This window comes from Triticum urartu, chromosome 5A, assembly GCF_056163025.1.
Source record: "Triticum urartu cultivar PI428250 chromosome 5A, HENAU_Tu73, whole genome shotgun sequence".
In the NCBI taxonomy this organism is placed as follows: domain Eukaryota; kingdom Viridiplantae; phylum Streptophyta; class Magnoliopsida; order Poales; family Poaceae; genus Triticum; species Triticum urartu.
In genome coordinates, this window is record NC_141877.1 from 489,856,992 (window position 1) to 489,875,067 (window position 18,076).

An 18,076-nucleotide genomic window follows, 5' to 3' on the forward strand; every position below is an offset into this window, starting at 1 on the left:
AATGAGATTTTGCAGCATTGCAGGTTCTATTTAAATGCAGGTACGTGATTTCGATCTCGAACTGCTGACTAGATCCAACATCTTGTATATCGACATATTACTATTTTCCGCATATACATGAATACATCAGCATAGACATACGTATATATTAGGATCAACCCAATCCAAAGAAGCAGAGACCTATATATGAACCCTACTGCCCAAGCAAAATTCAATTTCCATCCAAAAACAACACCCCACCATCCTCCCAGTCCCAGGCTTATTCGTACATTCTCCTCTTCGTGGGCTACAGAATCTTCAAGTGTGCCAAATCACTGCGAATAGGCCTGGCCGGGCAGAGCCACCGGCCTGAGCTCGCCGCCACGGAGGAAGCTGGTGAACCACTTGGCGGAGTGCCTCTGGTACCTCGTCCTCTCCTCGGAGTTGAAGTCGACGCCGTAGAGACCGAAGCCCATGCGGTAGCCGAACAAATACTCGAACACGTCCAGAAACGACCACACGAAGTAGCCCTGCACGTTCGACCCGTTCCTGATCACCCAGCAACAGAGAGGAGAATGGTCAGATAGCTGTGTCAATATGTTTCGGGTGTCATGTCACTCTTGTACTAAGATGAATGTGTTGGTACCTGCTGGATTGGAGGGTCGCCTCGATGTAATCCTGCAGGTACTGCGACCTGAACTCGTCGTCGGGGGCGTTCCCAGCAGAAGGATCCGCAATGCTAGCAGCTCCTGATAATTAAATATGAACATTGAAGACATGATATTTCAGGTTGATGATTCCTTGGGATCACGATGTTTTAGGGTAGCTGAAACTTCTGTTTTAGTAGAATTTACCGTTCTCATGGATCATGACTATAGGGTTCTTGTATTTGAGCTGGAGATGCTCCAGCATTTTCTTCAGAGCCCACGGTGTCGATGTCATGAAATCGCTTTTCAACCCAAACAGGAGCTGTTACAGTTTAATTTTAGCCACACAGACACACATATGATTTAGTTATGTTGGGAACAAAGTTCATTTCCCAACTAAATTGATTATTAGGGATGAAATGCATTGTATCGTCAAATACCTGGTTCTTCTTCAAAAATGGCACTGCAAGAATACATTTGCAGAGGAGTTAGGTTAATTCATTTCTCTCATTGCACTACTGTGGCATATATAACACATGACAAGACTAGGTTATTAGAATGCTTACTGTCATATTGCACTGCTGCATCACCCATGTAATCTCTCAGCTCATCATCCAGCTTGCTAAGATCAGCCTTCACATATACCGCAATGTAGTGGTTAAATCCGACAAAATCAAAAGATCCGAGCACTCTCTTCAGTTCTTCGCCGGTGAATGATGGTAGCCTGGACCCAACATTCTTCCTCATCACCGGGGGGTAATCTCCGTGGACCAACGGATGCATATACCTGTGCCATGATCACATTATCTTTAGCTGTTGTTACACTCAAATTATAGCCGTTTCTATGAAACTTGATGTCTAGAGGAGAACAGACCATCCAACATGGAAGTCATTCATCCTTTCAGCTGCTGCTATATCCTCAGGTGTTTGTGTCGCAGGCTCGTACCACCAACCGAGCAATGTGAGTCCAATTTTGCCTCCTTGCTTGGCCTGATTGTCAAGAAATAGAAGGGAATATTACACCTGTGAGAATGGCTATCCCAAATGAACAGTTGGTTCAGTAAAAGGTGGCATTCGTTCCTAACCTGGTACTTCTCTTTATACAGGGACGCTGCTGAGGCATGTGCAAGCAGAAGATGGTGAGCTACTATGTATGGCTCTGTGGTAGAGTTGCCGTTGTCGCAACTGAGGGCGCCGAATGGGAATGAGCATCGCCGTGGTGGGAGGATACCCTGATCATATCCGCCAATCGGCTCTATGTTTGGCTCATTGACAGTGCTCCAGTACTTCACCCTGTCGCCAAAGTTCTTGAAGCACACTTCTGCATACGCCGTGTAGTCATCTCTGCAACCATGTGACATAAGGCAGAATGCAACATTATTTCTTCATCTCTTCATGCAATGGCACTTGCGGTAATGATGTTAATTAGTGGGGCAAGAAGAAAGTACATGAATTTGCGACTAAGCATCCCGTTGTATTCGTCTTGAAGAGCCTGAGGGAAGTCGAAATGATATATCGTGACATGAGGCTGAATTCCTGCATGAAGCAGAGAAAGATGCATGAGTTACTCGTGTGCAGCTGGGCATCTGAAAATTCTTGAATTTTTATTCTTCAGATAAGGATTCAGTCTGCCAAGGATTAAATACCATGAGCCAAGAGTTCATCGATAAGATTGTTGTAGTACTCCAGTCCCTTTGGATTGACAGCTCCACGGCCATCTTCATGGATTGCAAACAAAAGTCAGTGAAGTGCCTAGCCAACTTTTCTGGAACAGATTATTCAGCAAGTGTATAGGACAAATGGTTGTACTACGACTGTCGGTATGGCCTTACCGGGAATAAGGCGAGGCCAAGCAATGGAAAATCTGTATGCGTCGACGCCCATGTCACTCAAAAGCTTTACATCTTCCTGTTGTCAAACACAAAATCAGCTGTAAGATTTAACACGAACTTCTTGGTTTGACAAATCATCCATTTAACATCACTTGGTCTCACAAACTGACCTTGTACTTATGGTATTGATCTGCAGTCACATCAGCATTCGATCCATCGACGGAATGGCCTGCGAATGTTAGAAACTCCACGTTATATTATAATTCACAATAGGAGAATGCATGGCAGATTCGGACGCGCAGGTCATGGGGAAAGTAGAAGTAACCTGAGTGTGTGAACGTGTCCCAGATGCTGGGTTTTCTTCCGTCCTCTGCGACCGCACCTTCGATCTGGAAAAATCAGCCGAATATTCAGGTCAGCAGAGTATTCCATACAATACAACAAATAATGAGTGTGATCTGAATTGAGAAGTTTCGGGCTATTTATTATTTTTACTTCTATTTTTTGCGAAAGGGGTTTCAGGCTATTTGTGGTTCCAATTCTACCGAACATCACTACCTATCTGCAGCTTTCGCCGATCAAAGGCACATTACTTTTTTCCGCTCCAGCCAAAGCAGAAGAAGCGGCAAAGGAGGAGAAATTAAAACCCCAGTGACGTGACGTGACCTGAAATCGACGAGAGGAAGTGGCGAGAAGGCGACACCCGGCCTGGTAGGTTGTTTTCTGAAGACATGACGCTGGTTCTACTTGCTTATTGTTACGTACTCCACTATGGAACGAAACGAAGAGGTCGTCGTCGGAAACAAGAGGATCTAGCTAGCATCGGTGGCCAAGCAATGGACGCAAGAGCTGTGACGCCCTGCTTGCGAGTGGTTGCTAACATGGGTTTATGCTAAGGAGTAAAAGCATGTCCCAGTCAGTGACGGACCCTGAATTTAAGCAGGTGTTTAAGGTTATTTAAGCAGCCGCGCCTTCCGTCTGTCGAGCTTCAGCTACTACTGTTGCATTGATCGCCACATTACTTATTGAACGCTTCAGATCATTAAGAGAAAAAAACGTGGCGGGAAGGGGCGAGAACACGTGGAAGGAAGGAAGAACCGAAGAAGAGAAGACCCTTTGGCGCCAGAAATTCCCTGTCCATGCGCGTACTATTCCATCCATCCGTGTGAAGGATGGCACGGTGCGCGTGAGGGATGAAAAGGACGAAGGAGAAGGGAAGGAGAAGGGTAGGAAGGGGCAGGAGGACGGTGGCTGTAGGCTGTAGCTTGGAGCCATGGAGGCGAGAAAAATCAGAGGCCAGTGAAGCAAAAGAAAGAAAGAAAAATGCACAGATATTTCTTTGTATCCGTCGCGGGTGAAGTCTCGCTTTCTTATGTATAGAGCATATACTGTATTTCTTTGTATGGAAGATGTGGTTTTGAGTTGAGTGGTGCTGCTAGGATGCCGACGACCAAGCTGGCATGTACTCCCTCCGTTCCTAAATATAAGTCTTTTTAGACATTTTAAATAAACTACAACATATTTCAAATGAACTACAACATATTTTAAAGTATAGATTAACTCATTTTGTGTTGTATGTAGTCCATACGGAGGGAGTGCTACTTGGTGCCATGCCCTGCATGATCGGTGGTGCCGCGCATGCACAGCCACCAGCCAATGAACGTGTTGATAGCCTCGTGGGAGGAGAGCAAGTGGTGGTGGTTTTTTTTTTTTTTTTGCCACTGGTGGTGGTTAATTATTTTAACTTGGGAGTTTGCAGCAGCAGGGATCGGATGGCATCTTAAACGAAAAGCTACTCTACTGGTTTGAGCTTCATAGGTAGGGACCAGGGAGTAATAAACTGTTGCGTATCGTAGAGTACTGTACGTACGTAATAAAAACTGCTCTTGAAATGGCACTGTCGTGCGCCCTGGCCCATCCTCACTTGTTTAAAAAGGACGGGCGTCACGTGTGGCCCAAAGTCTCGCGGGAGTTTTTTTCTTTTTCTTTTTAGGGGGTCTCGTGGGAGGTAGACGAACGAAAGCGGAAAGCCAGGACAGTAACTTTTCATGGAATGGAAGGCAAGAGGAGACATTTCCGTTTCGTGCAGTATGAACGTGTGGTCGAGTAAGTGGTGTAGACGGATTGATCGGCGACTACTGCAGCACGAGCATAGCAGGCGTCGGTGCTGGTGCTAACTAGGATCATGATTTTTCGCTTTCAGTGAGATTTCACCAATGAAATTCATCAAACACTGTAATATTTACGTTTCGGCCAAAATATTTCATTGAAATTTCAGTAATACACAGGAATTTAAATGTTTTGTCAAAAATTTAAATACTTAATTGAATCCAGGCTAATATTTCGGCCTTTTGGCTGAAATGCAAACCGAAATCACTGAATTTCGGTGATTTCAGTTGGTGCTGAAATTTTTTCTGGAACTAAGATTGAAATTCATGGCTAGGATAGCGACGAACACGGACACACGTCGTCGCACTGCACTTGGCAGCCCTGCACCAAGATCATATAGCCAGTGCTATTGTTCTTTTCTCCTGAAATGGAAGAACCGGAGGTATGGCTTTGTGTAATCCTGTCTGTTTACTGGTAATTTGGTTAACTAGTACCGCATCTGTTTTCATCACGGAGAAGGTATGCTATCTCTACTGGCGCTGGTCTGACCGTCAGCTCAGCTGTGATCTCATTCAATTCAACCGATTTGTTTGACTGGGGAGAAATCCCCACGCACGAATCAGAAGAACCACCGGAGGTATCTATACTGGTTGATACGACGATACATGCGACGGCGAGGCCGAGGGAGGCGGGTGGCGCACCTGGTAGGCCGAGGAGCCGGTGCCGAAGATGAAGCCCGGGGGGAAGTCGCGCTTGGTGATGGTCGCCGCCGCCGCCTCCGGAGTCGCGACGGCGACGAGCAGGAGGAGGAGGAGCACGGAGGAGAGCGCCTTCGCCGCCGCCATCATCGATCGGCCCGCCTGCTAGTGCTAGCTCCGTCCGCGGTCCCTCTCTCCTGGAGGCTGGAGGTGATGGTGGCTTCTCTCTTCTTCTTGTTGGCTTTGGCTCTGGCTCTGGCTGCAGGCCCCGGCCGGGCGCGCGGGGTTTTATATGCCGTTTCCTTTCCATCTCGGTCACGCGCCGCGCCTCTGCTTACGTCCGAGCACGGCGGCCACGTCGTCCGTGACGCACACCCGCCGCGGCCGCAACCCGCCAGCCAGGCAGGCGAGGCGACGCTGGACTCACACACTTGGCCCTCCGGGCGCGGCACGTGGCGGGCGCCGACGACGATCTCGCGCGCGGTGCGACCGTAGCCTTGGCATTTGGCGTGCATGGCCGCGAGCGGTGTGCGCGTGTGGCGTACGTCTCCCGGCATGGTCGGCCAGAGGCAGGAAGAAGACCCGCCGCCCGTTTCCTTTCCGGCATAGCAGAGCAGAGCTTCCCGCAGTACGACGCCCACCACGCCGTCGACCGACCACCACCACCGGTCCCGCCCACGTCGACCATCACCGAACAGCCCACTCTGTTGCCTCCGACGGCGACGCCGTGCACTCTGTTGTGTTAATTAAATTTTAAAAACCAGTTGATCCAAACAAGTCAAATCTTCTGAATGCCAATGCTAGTTAGCTAGCTAGCCTACGAACTTGCTCCACGTACGGTGCAACTCTAGCCAGCGATGAGAGCTAGCTAGGATCGACGTGGCCCTGCTTGCGTTTCCCTCCGTCTTTCTCGTCCGGCGGTGTGTCTTCAAGACACTCCCAGACGCACCCAGATGGGCATCGACGGAACGAGACAGGACGTACGTAGTACATGACCAACTCAAATCAAATTGGTAAACGTGACAACTGTAGCGTCCCGTCCATACGCTCTCTTCTCCAGGGGGAGGGATCTTCTCGTGTCTGGTCCGCTTCTAGAAGGAACGTGGGGCCCGCCTATCGCCTTTTTCTTAACTTTTTCCTTGGAGAGCCCCGCCGTGTGGCGACAGTTGGCCGACAGCAGGTGTGGTTTCAGTTTCAGTTCAAGCATTACGAACTCAAACTAGTCTTCTTCACGTACACACTTATACACGGTAATTCTAAAAACTATCTACGGACTACGGCGTCCTGTGAGAATTTCTTGGAATATACTGTATTACTATGCTAGTACTTCAAAAAAATTCCAGAGGACCTGGTGCAGGTGACGTGACACATGAATGTGCATGCAGGAAAAGCTTAAGCCGAACCCCTAATTAATCACCACCGCTTAAAATCACAAATCACAAAGCATCTATCCCATCCCCAATTAAAATCAGAAGAAAGAGAGATTAGATGCTTTCTGATTTGTGAATGGCACGTGGCATCCATCAGGATGGATCTCACCTACTAACTATGAGACCTGCTCTTATATTTTTTTTTTCAAGCAACCTGATGTGTTATAACCTTTCGCTTCTGCCCACCTGCGGAGTTTCCTTGCCTCTCGCTGGCGCCGCCGGTCCGCCTCATCTCCTTGGACCATGGAGGCACGGTGGATCTCGGCTCTTGCCGATGGGAAGGCTCCGTTTTTAGATATTTTTCTGAGTTTTGTTAGGGTTTGTGCCATGCTCAAGAAGACGAGGCGGCGGCGGCTTCTTGAAGATGGAATAAGGTCCTTCCCGCCCCAGCCCCTGTCTCGCTGATGTTTCAAGCATCGTCGAAAGGCGTGTGGAGGTTTGTTTTCGGCGAATCTCGTGGGATCCGGTCGGCGTTTGTCTTCGGTGAATCTGACTGGATCCGGTCTTTGTTCCTCTACGTCTGTGTGTCTACAGGTTGGATCCTTCCGGTTTATGTTTCTCTTCATCGGCGGCGGTTGTTGTTCTGGTGCGCTGGTCCTATGAGGCCTTAGCACGACGACTTCCCGGCTGTCTACTATAACAATGTTTGCCCGGCTCCGACGAGGGAGGTGCGATGACGGCGGCGTGCCTTCGGCTTGCTCCAGTGTTTGTAGTCGTGGTCCACGGACTTAGATGTAAATTTCTAATGTTTTTTGTACTATCTTGATAGTTGATGAATAGATCAAAAGTTTTTCTATAAAAAAATCACCCCCATCCTAATTTAACCAATGGTTGTAGATCACCCTTAATTCCTTCGTGGATGTTTTTTTATAGAATCATTCGTCCATGGATGTAACTTTACTCACATGTGACAACGGGCCATTTCTGTCACACACACACACACACGATATCTCATGCGACATGGATCCGTGGCAGGCACCTTGTGCCCCAACCGTGGGGCCCGAACGCTCTTCTTTTTCGTTGGCACCTGCGGGGCAAAACCAAGCGAAAATCGATACATGCAGAATAAAATCCTACAAGGACTCAAACAATCAGTGAGGACACCATAAATAGCACACCACAACAAACCATTCATCTCATGCTCAAAAAAACAACAGAAAACATCCCCACAAAACCTCTAGGGGACATTTCCCAAAATAACAAGCACCGGAGAAGAAAACACGTGCTCGCGACTAACATCTTGTAGGGTTGTCCCCCAAAGCAACGCTAACCAACTGGTTGGCTTTTGCAATCCTCTTTGTATTGACTACATGATTCAGACCTTGGGTGATTAGAGTCACGATCATGAGACCTTTGAGCAGCTTGATGAAGTCATGCAAAGAGTCCTCACCCTCAGTCGCCAAGGCACATCCCTTTGCCACACCTGGCTTTATGACAGTGTTTAGAAGTAGCCATGCTAAACTCACTGGCCACCCTGTCCTCGATACCTTAGTCGGAGGTTGCCGACCACATGAAGTATCCCCGCGCGTTCGGCCCATTCCTGCAACACAGTTTTCATCAGAAGGCGAGAAAGAAGACGACGAAGAAGCTGCATGTGCACCGAATGGACAGGTACAGGCAGTGGCGGAGCTTGATAAAGATTGTTGAGGGGACGAAAAAGATAAGTCATGAATGGACTCTAAGAAATCTTTGATATTCAACCCTAATAATTAAAAATACACATAAGATTATTCTTAGATTAGGGGGGCAATGGCCCCCTTTGGCCTCCATGAAGCTCCGCCACTGGATACAGGGTTTCCACTTAATCTTGCAGGAACTCCGCTCTATCCTCGTCGTCCTCCTCATCCTCGGCCTTGCTCCGGGTGCCGGGGGCGGTGTGCTCGTGCGGCATTCGGCTCGCGGCATGGTCGCCCGGAATGTGAGCCACACATATGACCACAAGTACATGAAGGGACCGCCGCATGTTTCCTTTCCGGTCGATAGCAGAGCAAAGCTTAATTCCCGTAGAGACGGACGTCCACCACGCGCGTCGTCGGCCGAGGCCACCACCGTTTCCACCCACGTCGACGTTCGTTACTACCAATCCACTGTCGCTGCGACTGCAACGCCGTGAGGCGCAGCTGTGCTCGATTGTGTTATTCGAAACTATGTAGGAAGCGCGACTCGGCTGTATCCAACCCGGTAACAAAACCACACAGGAGCATTGCATATAAAATACTTCCTCAATATAAGATGTTTTTTTTGCAAAAACAGTTTATATTGTGGAACAGAGGGAGTAGAACATAGCTATACTTTTAGCTGAATTCTTCACTGCTTCTAATATGCAAATGTTTCCCATCACATACACGCAAGTGCAATAATTCAAAAATGTGGGTCAAGCATATTGTTTAGAGCATCTCCAACAGCCGCTCAACGCATGGCGCGCTAAAAATCAGTTTGCAGCGCGCCGATCGCCTGCTTTAGCGCGGCGGTGAGTGCTGGCTCCAGCGGCGTGGTAAATTTAGCGCGCGCGTAGCTCCAGCGGCGTGATAAATTTAGCGCGCGCGTAGCTCCAGCAGGCGCCCTAAAATGCAGCGCGCGACTTCTCGCACAAACACTCTGGACGACGGTGCATATGCATAGATAGATAAAAACGATACATAGATATTTCACACAATGCATACATAGTTCATAGCATAGATAGATAAAAGAACTATGGTGCAACTAGATAAAAACTACGGTGCAACTACAACCTAATTCGAATAGTCCTCATCACCATCCTCGTTGGTGTTGTCCGAGGTAGAGAGCCACACGTCGTCCCAACAATCATCGTCTGACGAGAAGAACGATTTCCCACCAGCGTTAACGAGATCGCACTGTGATATGGCCAGTGCCTTCCGCCGACGCCTGTCTGTCCGCTCCGCGCGGCGCCTTGCTGTCCTCTCCGCCAAAAGGCGTTCTCGTTGGTGACGTCCTCCGGGTGGCGCCGGCGCCACTCCGCCATGGCTCGCTCGTCCTCCTTGGCGATGAGGAGGCGGCGTTGTCGCCGACGGTGTTCCTCACGGTCCTGGTCTGTTATAAGACGAGGTGGAGGGGCGACGGCCTGCGCCTGCTTGCGCGTGTAGACGTCGTGGAAGTTCATCTGCGCGCTAGGCCTCTCTAGGCGCCACGCCACTGCATCGTACGCGCGGCCGGCCTTGTGCTGTCTTGAACGTGTCGAGGCCGAGGCGGACGTCGCCGGACCAGATCTCAAGCGTAGTAGGCATCGGAGGGGCGCTCGTGGACGCTGCGGTAGCCCGAATATCCCCGGCGGCGCGGCGGCATGGTGGCGCGGTGATGGCGTGTCGGAGGCGGGGCGCTGAAGCGGCGAGGAAGCGGGGTAGAGCGCGCGTGGCGAGCGCCGCAATTTATGGACGCGCCGGAAGCGGTGCGCTAAATCTAACGCGCGACCGCCAGCTTTCTCCCCCGCGCGCAATCTTTTCCCGCGCGCGCTAGTTTGCCGTCTCCGCTGGAGCGCGCGAAAAGTTCCCCCGCGTGCTAAATGCGCAGTTTAGCGTGCGCGCGTCTTTTGACACGGTTGTTGGAGATGCTCTTATGAAATAGTGGATCTACGTCCAAGAAGTTGCCATGTTGTCTGTCTTGCTGGCCACTAGACCTGGGCTTCCTATATTCATAATGTCTCTAGAAAGGTGCTTTGAAAACCCATGTTTTTGTGTTTATAGTTACCACATGGGTGATGTATCTCTTGCCCATCTATTACTTTTTCAGTAGTCATTGACACATATGACTTAATGATTGAACAAGAGTTCTAGATTATCTTTAATTTGGGCCACTCTCTTTTTGTTGATTCCCTTGCGGTTTTTTTCCGTTTACGCTGCTCCAACATCTTATTCTGTGCAAAGAGGCATACATCGAGGCCAAATAGCCAGTTTTGTGCAGCTTTTCTCAATCATTAGCACCAAATAGCAATTTTGTGCAACTTTTTCCACTTATTAGCACTGTTGTTCCGCCCCTTGTGAGTTTATCAACCTATAATTGTAGTTCAGGGGGCAAGTTTCTTATCACTTTATGTATGGATGTTAAGTTGTTGTTGGCTACCGTAAGCCTTCCAGAGTTCAAATAGTTGAATGGAAGAAGGTGAAAGTCGTACTTCCTGGATCTATTTGTGAATTTGCACCTTGTGCCAATATGTTCTTTCCGGCAGAGAATGTAGGTTATCATGGTGCCTGAAATGAGATGCACTTCTATGAATTCGTCTTGCAGTCTACTGCTATTTCACAAAGTAATGTAATTGAATGTGCTGGAAAAAAAATTGGGAGAAGGAGGAATAACCCCGGTCTCCGCATCCGAATAATGCATACAGCCATATTATTAAGCAAAAATGTCGCACAAAAGGTCTATGATACAAAACTTGCTTTCAAAAGAGCTAAAGTTAGGTAAAAAATAAATTTGCTACAACCGGTGAAATAGAACAAGATGACTAAACACCTATTTGACCGCCATACAAACCGGTTGTAAATATCTCGTGCTACCGTCTAATGCGTTCATCTTACTACTGCGCATAGGAACGCACAAAGCCATCACCGCCAGGTGAGAATGCGCATGTTTCCATTGCTTTTTGTGTTCTGTTAATTTGTCAAACAGCACCAAATGGCGTTCATGAAGACTCGGTATTTTGAGAGAATTGGCGCAGATTTAAGAGTTGAATATTCATATACCATTACTTTGGAATTATTTCATACTCCTCTCATTTACTTTGTCTTTCAATTTAACCCAATGTTCAAAAAAAAATATCAGCTCGCAAGGGCCAATGCTTTTACATCAACTTTATGTCTGTCACATTGTTGTCATTTTCACACCGGAGGTCAGCTTTCCATCTTATTTTCCCACATCCATAATTTCATATAACAATCTCTTATTTCAAAATAGTCACACTCTTAAACACAATGCATATATAACCACATCGACAGGCGCGGCGTGCCACCGCACTGGGATAGGCTAGTATATATTAGGAAGAATCGAATCCAAAGAAGCAGAGGCCTATACACCCTACTGCCCAAGCAAATTTCAATTTCCATCCAAAAACAACACCTAACCATCCAGGCTTATTCGTGCATTTTCCTCTTCGTGCGCAACGGAAGCGTGAAGAAGCGTGACAAGATCACTGGGAATAGGCCTTGCCGGGCAGAGCCACCGGCCTGAGCTCGCCGCCATGGAGGAAGCCGGTGTACCACTTGGCGGAGTGCCTCTGGTACCTCGTCCTCTCCTCAGAGTTGAAGTCCACACCATAGAGGCCAAAACCCATGCGATAGCCGAATATATACTCGAACATGTCCAGGAACGACCACACGAAGTAGCCCTGCACATTGGACCCGTTCCTGATCACCCAGCAACAAAAAGAACGGTGAGATAAACTGTGTCAATATATTTCAGTGCCATATTTCTCTTGTGCTGAGATGAAAATGGATGGTGTTGGTACCTGCTGGATTCGAGGGTCGCTTCGATGTAGTCCTGCAGGTACTGCGACCTGAACTTGTCGTCATCCAGGGCGTTCTTCCCAGCAGCTCCTAGTAAATATGAACATTGAGGACATGATATTTCAGGTTGATGATTCCTTGGGATCATGATGTTTTAGGGTAGCTGAAACTTCTGTTAGTAGAATTTACCGTTCTCATGGATCATGACTATAGGGTTCTTGTATTTGAGCTGGAGATGCCCCAGCATTTTCTTCAGAGCCCACGGCGTCGAGGACTGGTAATCGCTTTTCAACCCAAACAGGAGCTGTAACAGTTTCATTTCAGCCACACGCCCATATACAGACATACAAATGATTTAGTTATGTTGGGAACAAAGTTCATTTCCCAACTAAATTTATTAGAAATCGAATAAATTGTATCGTTGAATACCTGGTTCTTCGAGTTAAAGAATGGCACTGCAAGAATACATGTGCAAATGAATTAGGTTAATCCAGTCCTCTCATTGCACATATAACACATGATAGGACTTTAGGTTAATTATTAGAATTCTTACAGTCATATTTCACTGCTGCATCACCCATGTAATCTCTCAGCTCATCGTCCAGCTTGCTAAGATCAGCCTTCACATATAACGCAATGTAGTGGTTAAATCCGACAAAATCGAAAGATCCGAGCACCCTCTTCAGTTCTTCGTCGGTGAAAGATGGTAGCCTGGACCCAACATTCTTCCTCATCACCGGGGGATAATCTCCGTGCACCAACGGATGCATATACCTGTGCCATGATCACGTGATCTCTAGTTGTAGTTACACACAAATTATAGCTGCTTCTATGAAACTTGAGTCCTAGAGAAGAACAGACCATCCAATGTGGAAGTCGTTCATCCTTTCAGCTGCTGCTATATCCTCTGGTGTTTGCGTCGCAGGCTCGTACCACCAACCGAGCAATGTGAGTCCAATTTTTCCTCCTTGCTTGGCCTGGTCATTGAAAAAACAAAAAGGAATATTACACACGTGGGAATGATTAATCCCAAATGAACAGGATGGTTCCTAACCTGGTACTTGTCTTTATATAGAGACGCTGCCGAGGCATGTGCGAGGAGAAGATGGTGAGCTACTATGTATGGCTCTGTGGTAGAGTTGCCATTAGCGCATCTGTGGGCGCCGAAGGGGAATGAGCATCGCTGCGGTGGGAGGATACCCTTATCATATCCGCTGATGGGCTCGATGTTTGGCTCATTGACAGTGCTCCAGTATTTCACCCGGTCGCCAAAGTTCTTGAAGCACACTTCTGCATATGCCGTGTAGTCATCTCTACAATCATGTGACAAGAAGGCAAAAAAAAAGCAAATTATTTCTTCTCCTCTACGAAAATGCATTTGCACTTGTAGTGACGGTTTCGATTAGTGGGGCAAGAAGAAAGTACATGAATTTGCGACTAAGCATGCCGTTGTATTCGTCTTGAAGAGCCTGAGGGAAGTCGCAATGATATATCGTGACGTGAGGCTGGATTCCTACATAAAGCAGAGAAATGTGCATGAGTCACTTCTGTGCAGACGGACATATGAAAATCCTTGAATTTTTATTCTTGGAGGAAGGATTCAGTCTGCCAAGGATTAAATACCATGAGCCAGGAGTTCATCGATAAGATTGTTGTAGTACTCCAGTCCCTTTGGATTGACTGCTCCACAGCCATCTTCATGGATTGCAAACAAAAGTCAGTGAAGTGCCTAGCCAACTTTTCTGGAACACATTATTCAGCAAGTGTATTGGACAAATGGTTGTGCTATGACTGTCGTTATGGCCTTACCGGGAATAAGGCGAGGCCAGGCTATTGAAAATCTGTAGGCGTCGACGCCCATGTCGCTCAAAAGCTTCACATCTTCCTGTTGTCAAACACAAAATCAGCTGTAAGATTAACAACAAATTCTTGGTCTGAAAAGTCAACCATTTAACATCACTTGGTCCTCACAAACTGACCTTGTACTTGTGATACTGATCTGCAGTCACATCAGCAGTGGCACCGTCGACAAACTGCCCTGTGGATGTTCCAAACTCCATGTTATAATTCGCATGGCAGATTCGGACGCAGAGATCGCGGGGAAAGTAGAAGTAACCTGAGTGTGTGAACGTGTCCCAGATGCTGGGTTTTCTTCCGTCCTCTGCGACCGCACCTTCAACCTGGAAAAATCAGCCGAATATTGAGGTCGGCAAAGTATTCCATACAATACAACAAATAATAGCTGTGATCTGGATTCTGAAGATTTAAACAAGAGAATTTTAAGAGCTAGCGAAGGCAGTTAACTTTGACCATTCTCAATCCTTTTTCTTAGTTTTTGACCATTGTCTGAACTGTCAGGTCTAAGAGTGAGCATATATCTTAAAGAGTTTCAGGCTATTTGTCTTATTTTTACTTCTTGCGAAAGGAGTTTCAGGCTATTTTTTTTATTTTTACTTTTTGTGAAAGGAGTTTCAGGCTATTAGTGGTTCCAATTCTGCGGAACATCACTACCTATCTGCAATCGCTAGCCCCACTAGTTTCCAAAAACTGCTTCCGATAATGATGTAAAATCCCAGCTTTTGTGGACACAATTTTGGTAAACAATGATTGTTTATCTCAATTAAATCCAACAGTTAATTACGTTTCTAATTTGAGATGGCAGAATAAATTTTGTACCATGAAAATATTCTTCTTATGATTGGAAGCATCATTTTTTTTTCTTTTCTTTTCTTTTTTTGCGGGTCAGGAAGCATCATTTTCTGATGTTATGAAACCAATTGTTTGAAAGACAGGATACATGTTTTCTGTTCTATAGAAGCAGTTGCAATTGCTTTAGAAGCATCACGACGAGATAATTTGCTTCGATTGTGACCGATTTTTTATGGACGTAACAGTAAAATTAGGTCCAAGCACTTTGCTTCCTAGTAACAAAATTTTGCTTCTAAGAATTTGTTTCCATGCCACAAAATTTAAGTCTCGTGTATCTTTATATCAGTTTCCAACACAGACAAAAAACTTTGCTTCCGTCCAATACTTAATTGTATCCATGGTTTCCTTTTAACTGCATATAAGCTTGTTTCCTGCTTCTTTAGTTCATACAATAAGTTTCAGATATGATACAAATTTATTTCCTTCAAGTCACCAAAGGCGCATGCAATGCTTCTCCGCCCGACGGCCCACGGGAGGTACTCGGGCATTCGGTTCAAACCTCCAGGGTCCAGGCACCTCGCGATGGAACAAACACGGTGAAGAGGGTGGACACGACCATCTAATGTCGGGATGGTGCACCACCGAGGTCACTTGGGGCCACATCGAGGAGTAGATCGGTAGAGCCGTAGACAGGATCAGATCTGGGCGCGTGGTGGATTGCATCGTCGGGGGTGAATTGTGTCTCTGGCGGCGAGGTGTGCAGGAAACACGTTGTGCACGACATGGCTGCGTACTCGGAGAGGACGGCGAGCTCGGATGAAGGTGTGGCGGAGGCATGAGGGAGGAACAGGTTTGGGAGAGATGGAACAGGAAGGAATCAGGGGCAGCGTCAAATACGGGTGGTTAGCACGGCTGGGCCTTGACCGTGGGATTAATTAGAAATCGGCGGATTTCGTGCGGTCTGAGGATTGCTTCCTACTATCAGACTACAGATAGGAATATATATATATATATATATATATATACACACACACACACACACTAATTCCTCCGTCCCATAACAGAATATCATTTCTTCCATTATGATACAGTGTAAAAAATGATGTTATATTATGAGACGGGATGAACAGTGGTGTATCCACCGGGTTGTCGTGGCACACCTTGAATTTTGAGGTACTATATTTTACCATATAAGAATTCTGCCCAATTAATCCTTTTAAATAGCCCCCAAGCATAATAGTCAATAGCTCAATTTTGCAGTGTGCACACCCATCGTTTCATTTCTGGCGACGCCACTGGGACGAAGTAGTGTGTACTAAGTGTTTTTGAAATTAATTATCCAGCGTCATCACCATGCACTATTATTTATTCGCTTCAGATCGTTATAAGAAGAAGAAAAAAAACATGGCGGGAGGGGGCGAGAACACGTGGAAGGAACGAAGAAGAGAAATTCCGTGTCTATGAGTTCCTCACGCGTCCTGTTCCATCCATTCATCTGAAGGATGGCACGGAGTTTCTTTGGATGGGATGCGTCGCATGTGATGGGTGAGAAAGACCAAGGAGCAGACGAAGGGAAAGGAAAGGGAGGGCCGCAGGACAGTTGGTGTAGTTTGGACTTTGGAGCCTTGGAGAGGAGAGAAATCAGAGACCAGTGAAGCAAAAGAAAGAGAAGTCTCGTTTTCTTATGAAGGTAAGAGTTGAGTTAGTAGTTTAGAAACCATCTTACATGGGCATGCATGCATAACTTTCTGTACAAGAAAAGGACGCGGTGTGTCACGTGTGACCCAATCGTAGACGAAGGAGAGCAGAGGAACGAAAAGGGAAAGGCAGGACAGCAGCTTTCTTCCATGGAAGAGGAGAGGAAACACTTCCGCGTATGAACATGTGGTTGAGTGAGTACGTGGTACGTATGGTGCAGATTGATCGGCGACGACCGGGCCGGAGCAGAGCACATGACATGCGGTGGTGCTGGTGCTAGCTAGCTAGGATATATATTATATAGTGATGAACACACACGTTGGCGTAGTACTGTATTTGCCCTGCACCAAGATGTAAATTTGTTTCCTGAACGAAAAAGATTGTAGACTTGCAGTAGGTCTAGGTATACATACATATATGCTGCATCTGTTTTCATCACGGAGCTACAAGGAAGGTGGCAGGTACCATGCTAGCTAGTGCTGGTCTGGCTGTCAGCTAGCGATCCTATTCGACCGCTAGCTTTGACTGAGGGTGAGGAGAAATCCACACGTATTCTGAATTTCTGATTGATACTATACGATATACGCAACGGCGAGGCCGAGGGAGGCGGGTAGCTGGCCACTGGGCGTGAGCCGAGTACATCCGAGTGGCGCACCTGGTAAGAGGAGGAGCCGGTGCCGAAGATGAACCCCGGGGGGAAGTCACCCCTGGTGATCGTCGCCGCCGCCGCCTCTTGAGACGCCACGGCGAGCAGCAGGACGAGGGCCAGGGAGGAGAGCGGCTTCGCCACCGCCATTATCGATCGCCCCCGCCTGCTAGTGCTAGCTCTCTCTCCCGGTGGTGATGGTGTCCTCTCTTTCTCTCTCTCTCTCTTGTTGGCTTTTATATGCCGTCTTCTTCCTATCTCGGTGATGCGCTCCCTGTCTAGGACTAGGAGTATCTCGGTGATGTGCTGCTGTCTATCTCGGTGATGCGCTCCTGTGCTCTCTCGAGCGCGCTACCGTCCAAACTTCAAACCCAGCGGCCGGCCACGTCGTCGCTGACGCACCGCGCCCATTCCGGCAGGCGACGCGAAGCTGGACTCACACACTTGGGCCCATTCCCCCCGCCGATGTCCGATGATAGCACAGCAAAGCTTAATTCCCGTAGAGACGGACGTCCACCGCGCGCGTCGTCGACCGACCACCACCACCGTCCACCGCCGCTGCGACCGCGACGCACGCCGTACAGCACAACTGTGCTCGACTGTCATTACAAGTTACTCCCTCTATATACTAGTGATCTAAATACTTTTATATTAATTTACACAGAAAGTAAAAAACCAATTGACCCAAACAGGCCAATCTTCTAGAACGTGATGGCCATCGACGCAACGAGACACTCAAATCAAATTGGTAAACGTAACTCCAGTCATGTCCGCTCTCCTATCTCCTTTCTTAACTTCTTCCCTGGGAGAGCCCGGCCGTGTGGCGACCATTGGCCGACAGCAGGTGTGCTTCCACTTCAAGCATTAAGCATTAGAGCAACTCAAACGGTCCGACCCAAATAGACGATGTATTTGTTTGTTTGGGTCAGTCG

At 47.6% G+C, this 18,076-nt stretch overlaps 2 protein-coding genes across 2 annotated transcripts; both read right to left on the minus strand.

Annotated features, from left to right (window-relative positions):
• Window positions 1–48: 48 nt before the first annotated feature.
• LOC125510002 (beta-glucosidase 31) lies at window positions 49–5,545 on the minus strand. Its single transcript, XM_087521342.1, has 13 exons — window positions 5,269–5,545; window positions 2,784–2,847; window positions 2,629–2,687; window positions 2,459–2,534; window positions 2,273–2,344; window positions 2,075–2,162; window positions 1,712–1,970; window positions 1,501–1,616; window positions 1,193–1,413; window positions 1,067–1,089; window positions 834–948; window positions 626–728; window positions 49–528 (listed from the first exon to the last, which is right to left on the minus strand). Exons 1-13 carry the CDS (start codon window positions 5,413–5,415, stop codon window positions 312–314), a joined length of 1,560 nt encoding a protein of 519 aa, XP_087377468.1. The 5' UTR covers window positions 5,416–5,545; the 3' UTR covers window positions 49–311.
• A 5,941-nt stretch (window positions 5,546–11,486) lies between these two features.
• On the minus strand, window positions 11,487–17,761 carry LOC147972184 (beta-glucosidase 31-like). Its single transcript, XM_087521345.1, has 13 exons — window positions 17,154–17,761; window positions 14,268–14,331; window positions 14,131–14,189; window positions 13,961–14,036; window positions 13,775–13,846; window positions 13,577–13,664; window positions 13,206–13,464; window positions 13,013–13,128; window positions 12,705–12,925; window positions 12,581–12,606; window positions 12,341–12,455; window positions 12,154–12,241; window positions 11,487–12,052 (listed from the first exon to the last, which is right to left on the minus strand). Exons 1-13 carry the CDS (start codon window positions 17,292–17,294, stop codon window positions 11,836–11,838), a joined length of 1,542 nt encoding a protein of 513 aa, XP_087377471.1. The 5' UTR covers window positions 17,295–17,761; the 3' UTR covers window positions 11,487–11,835.
• Window positions 17,762–18,076: the final 315 nt, after the last annotated feature.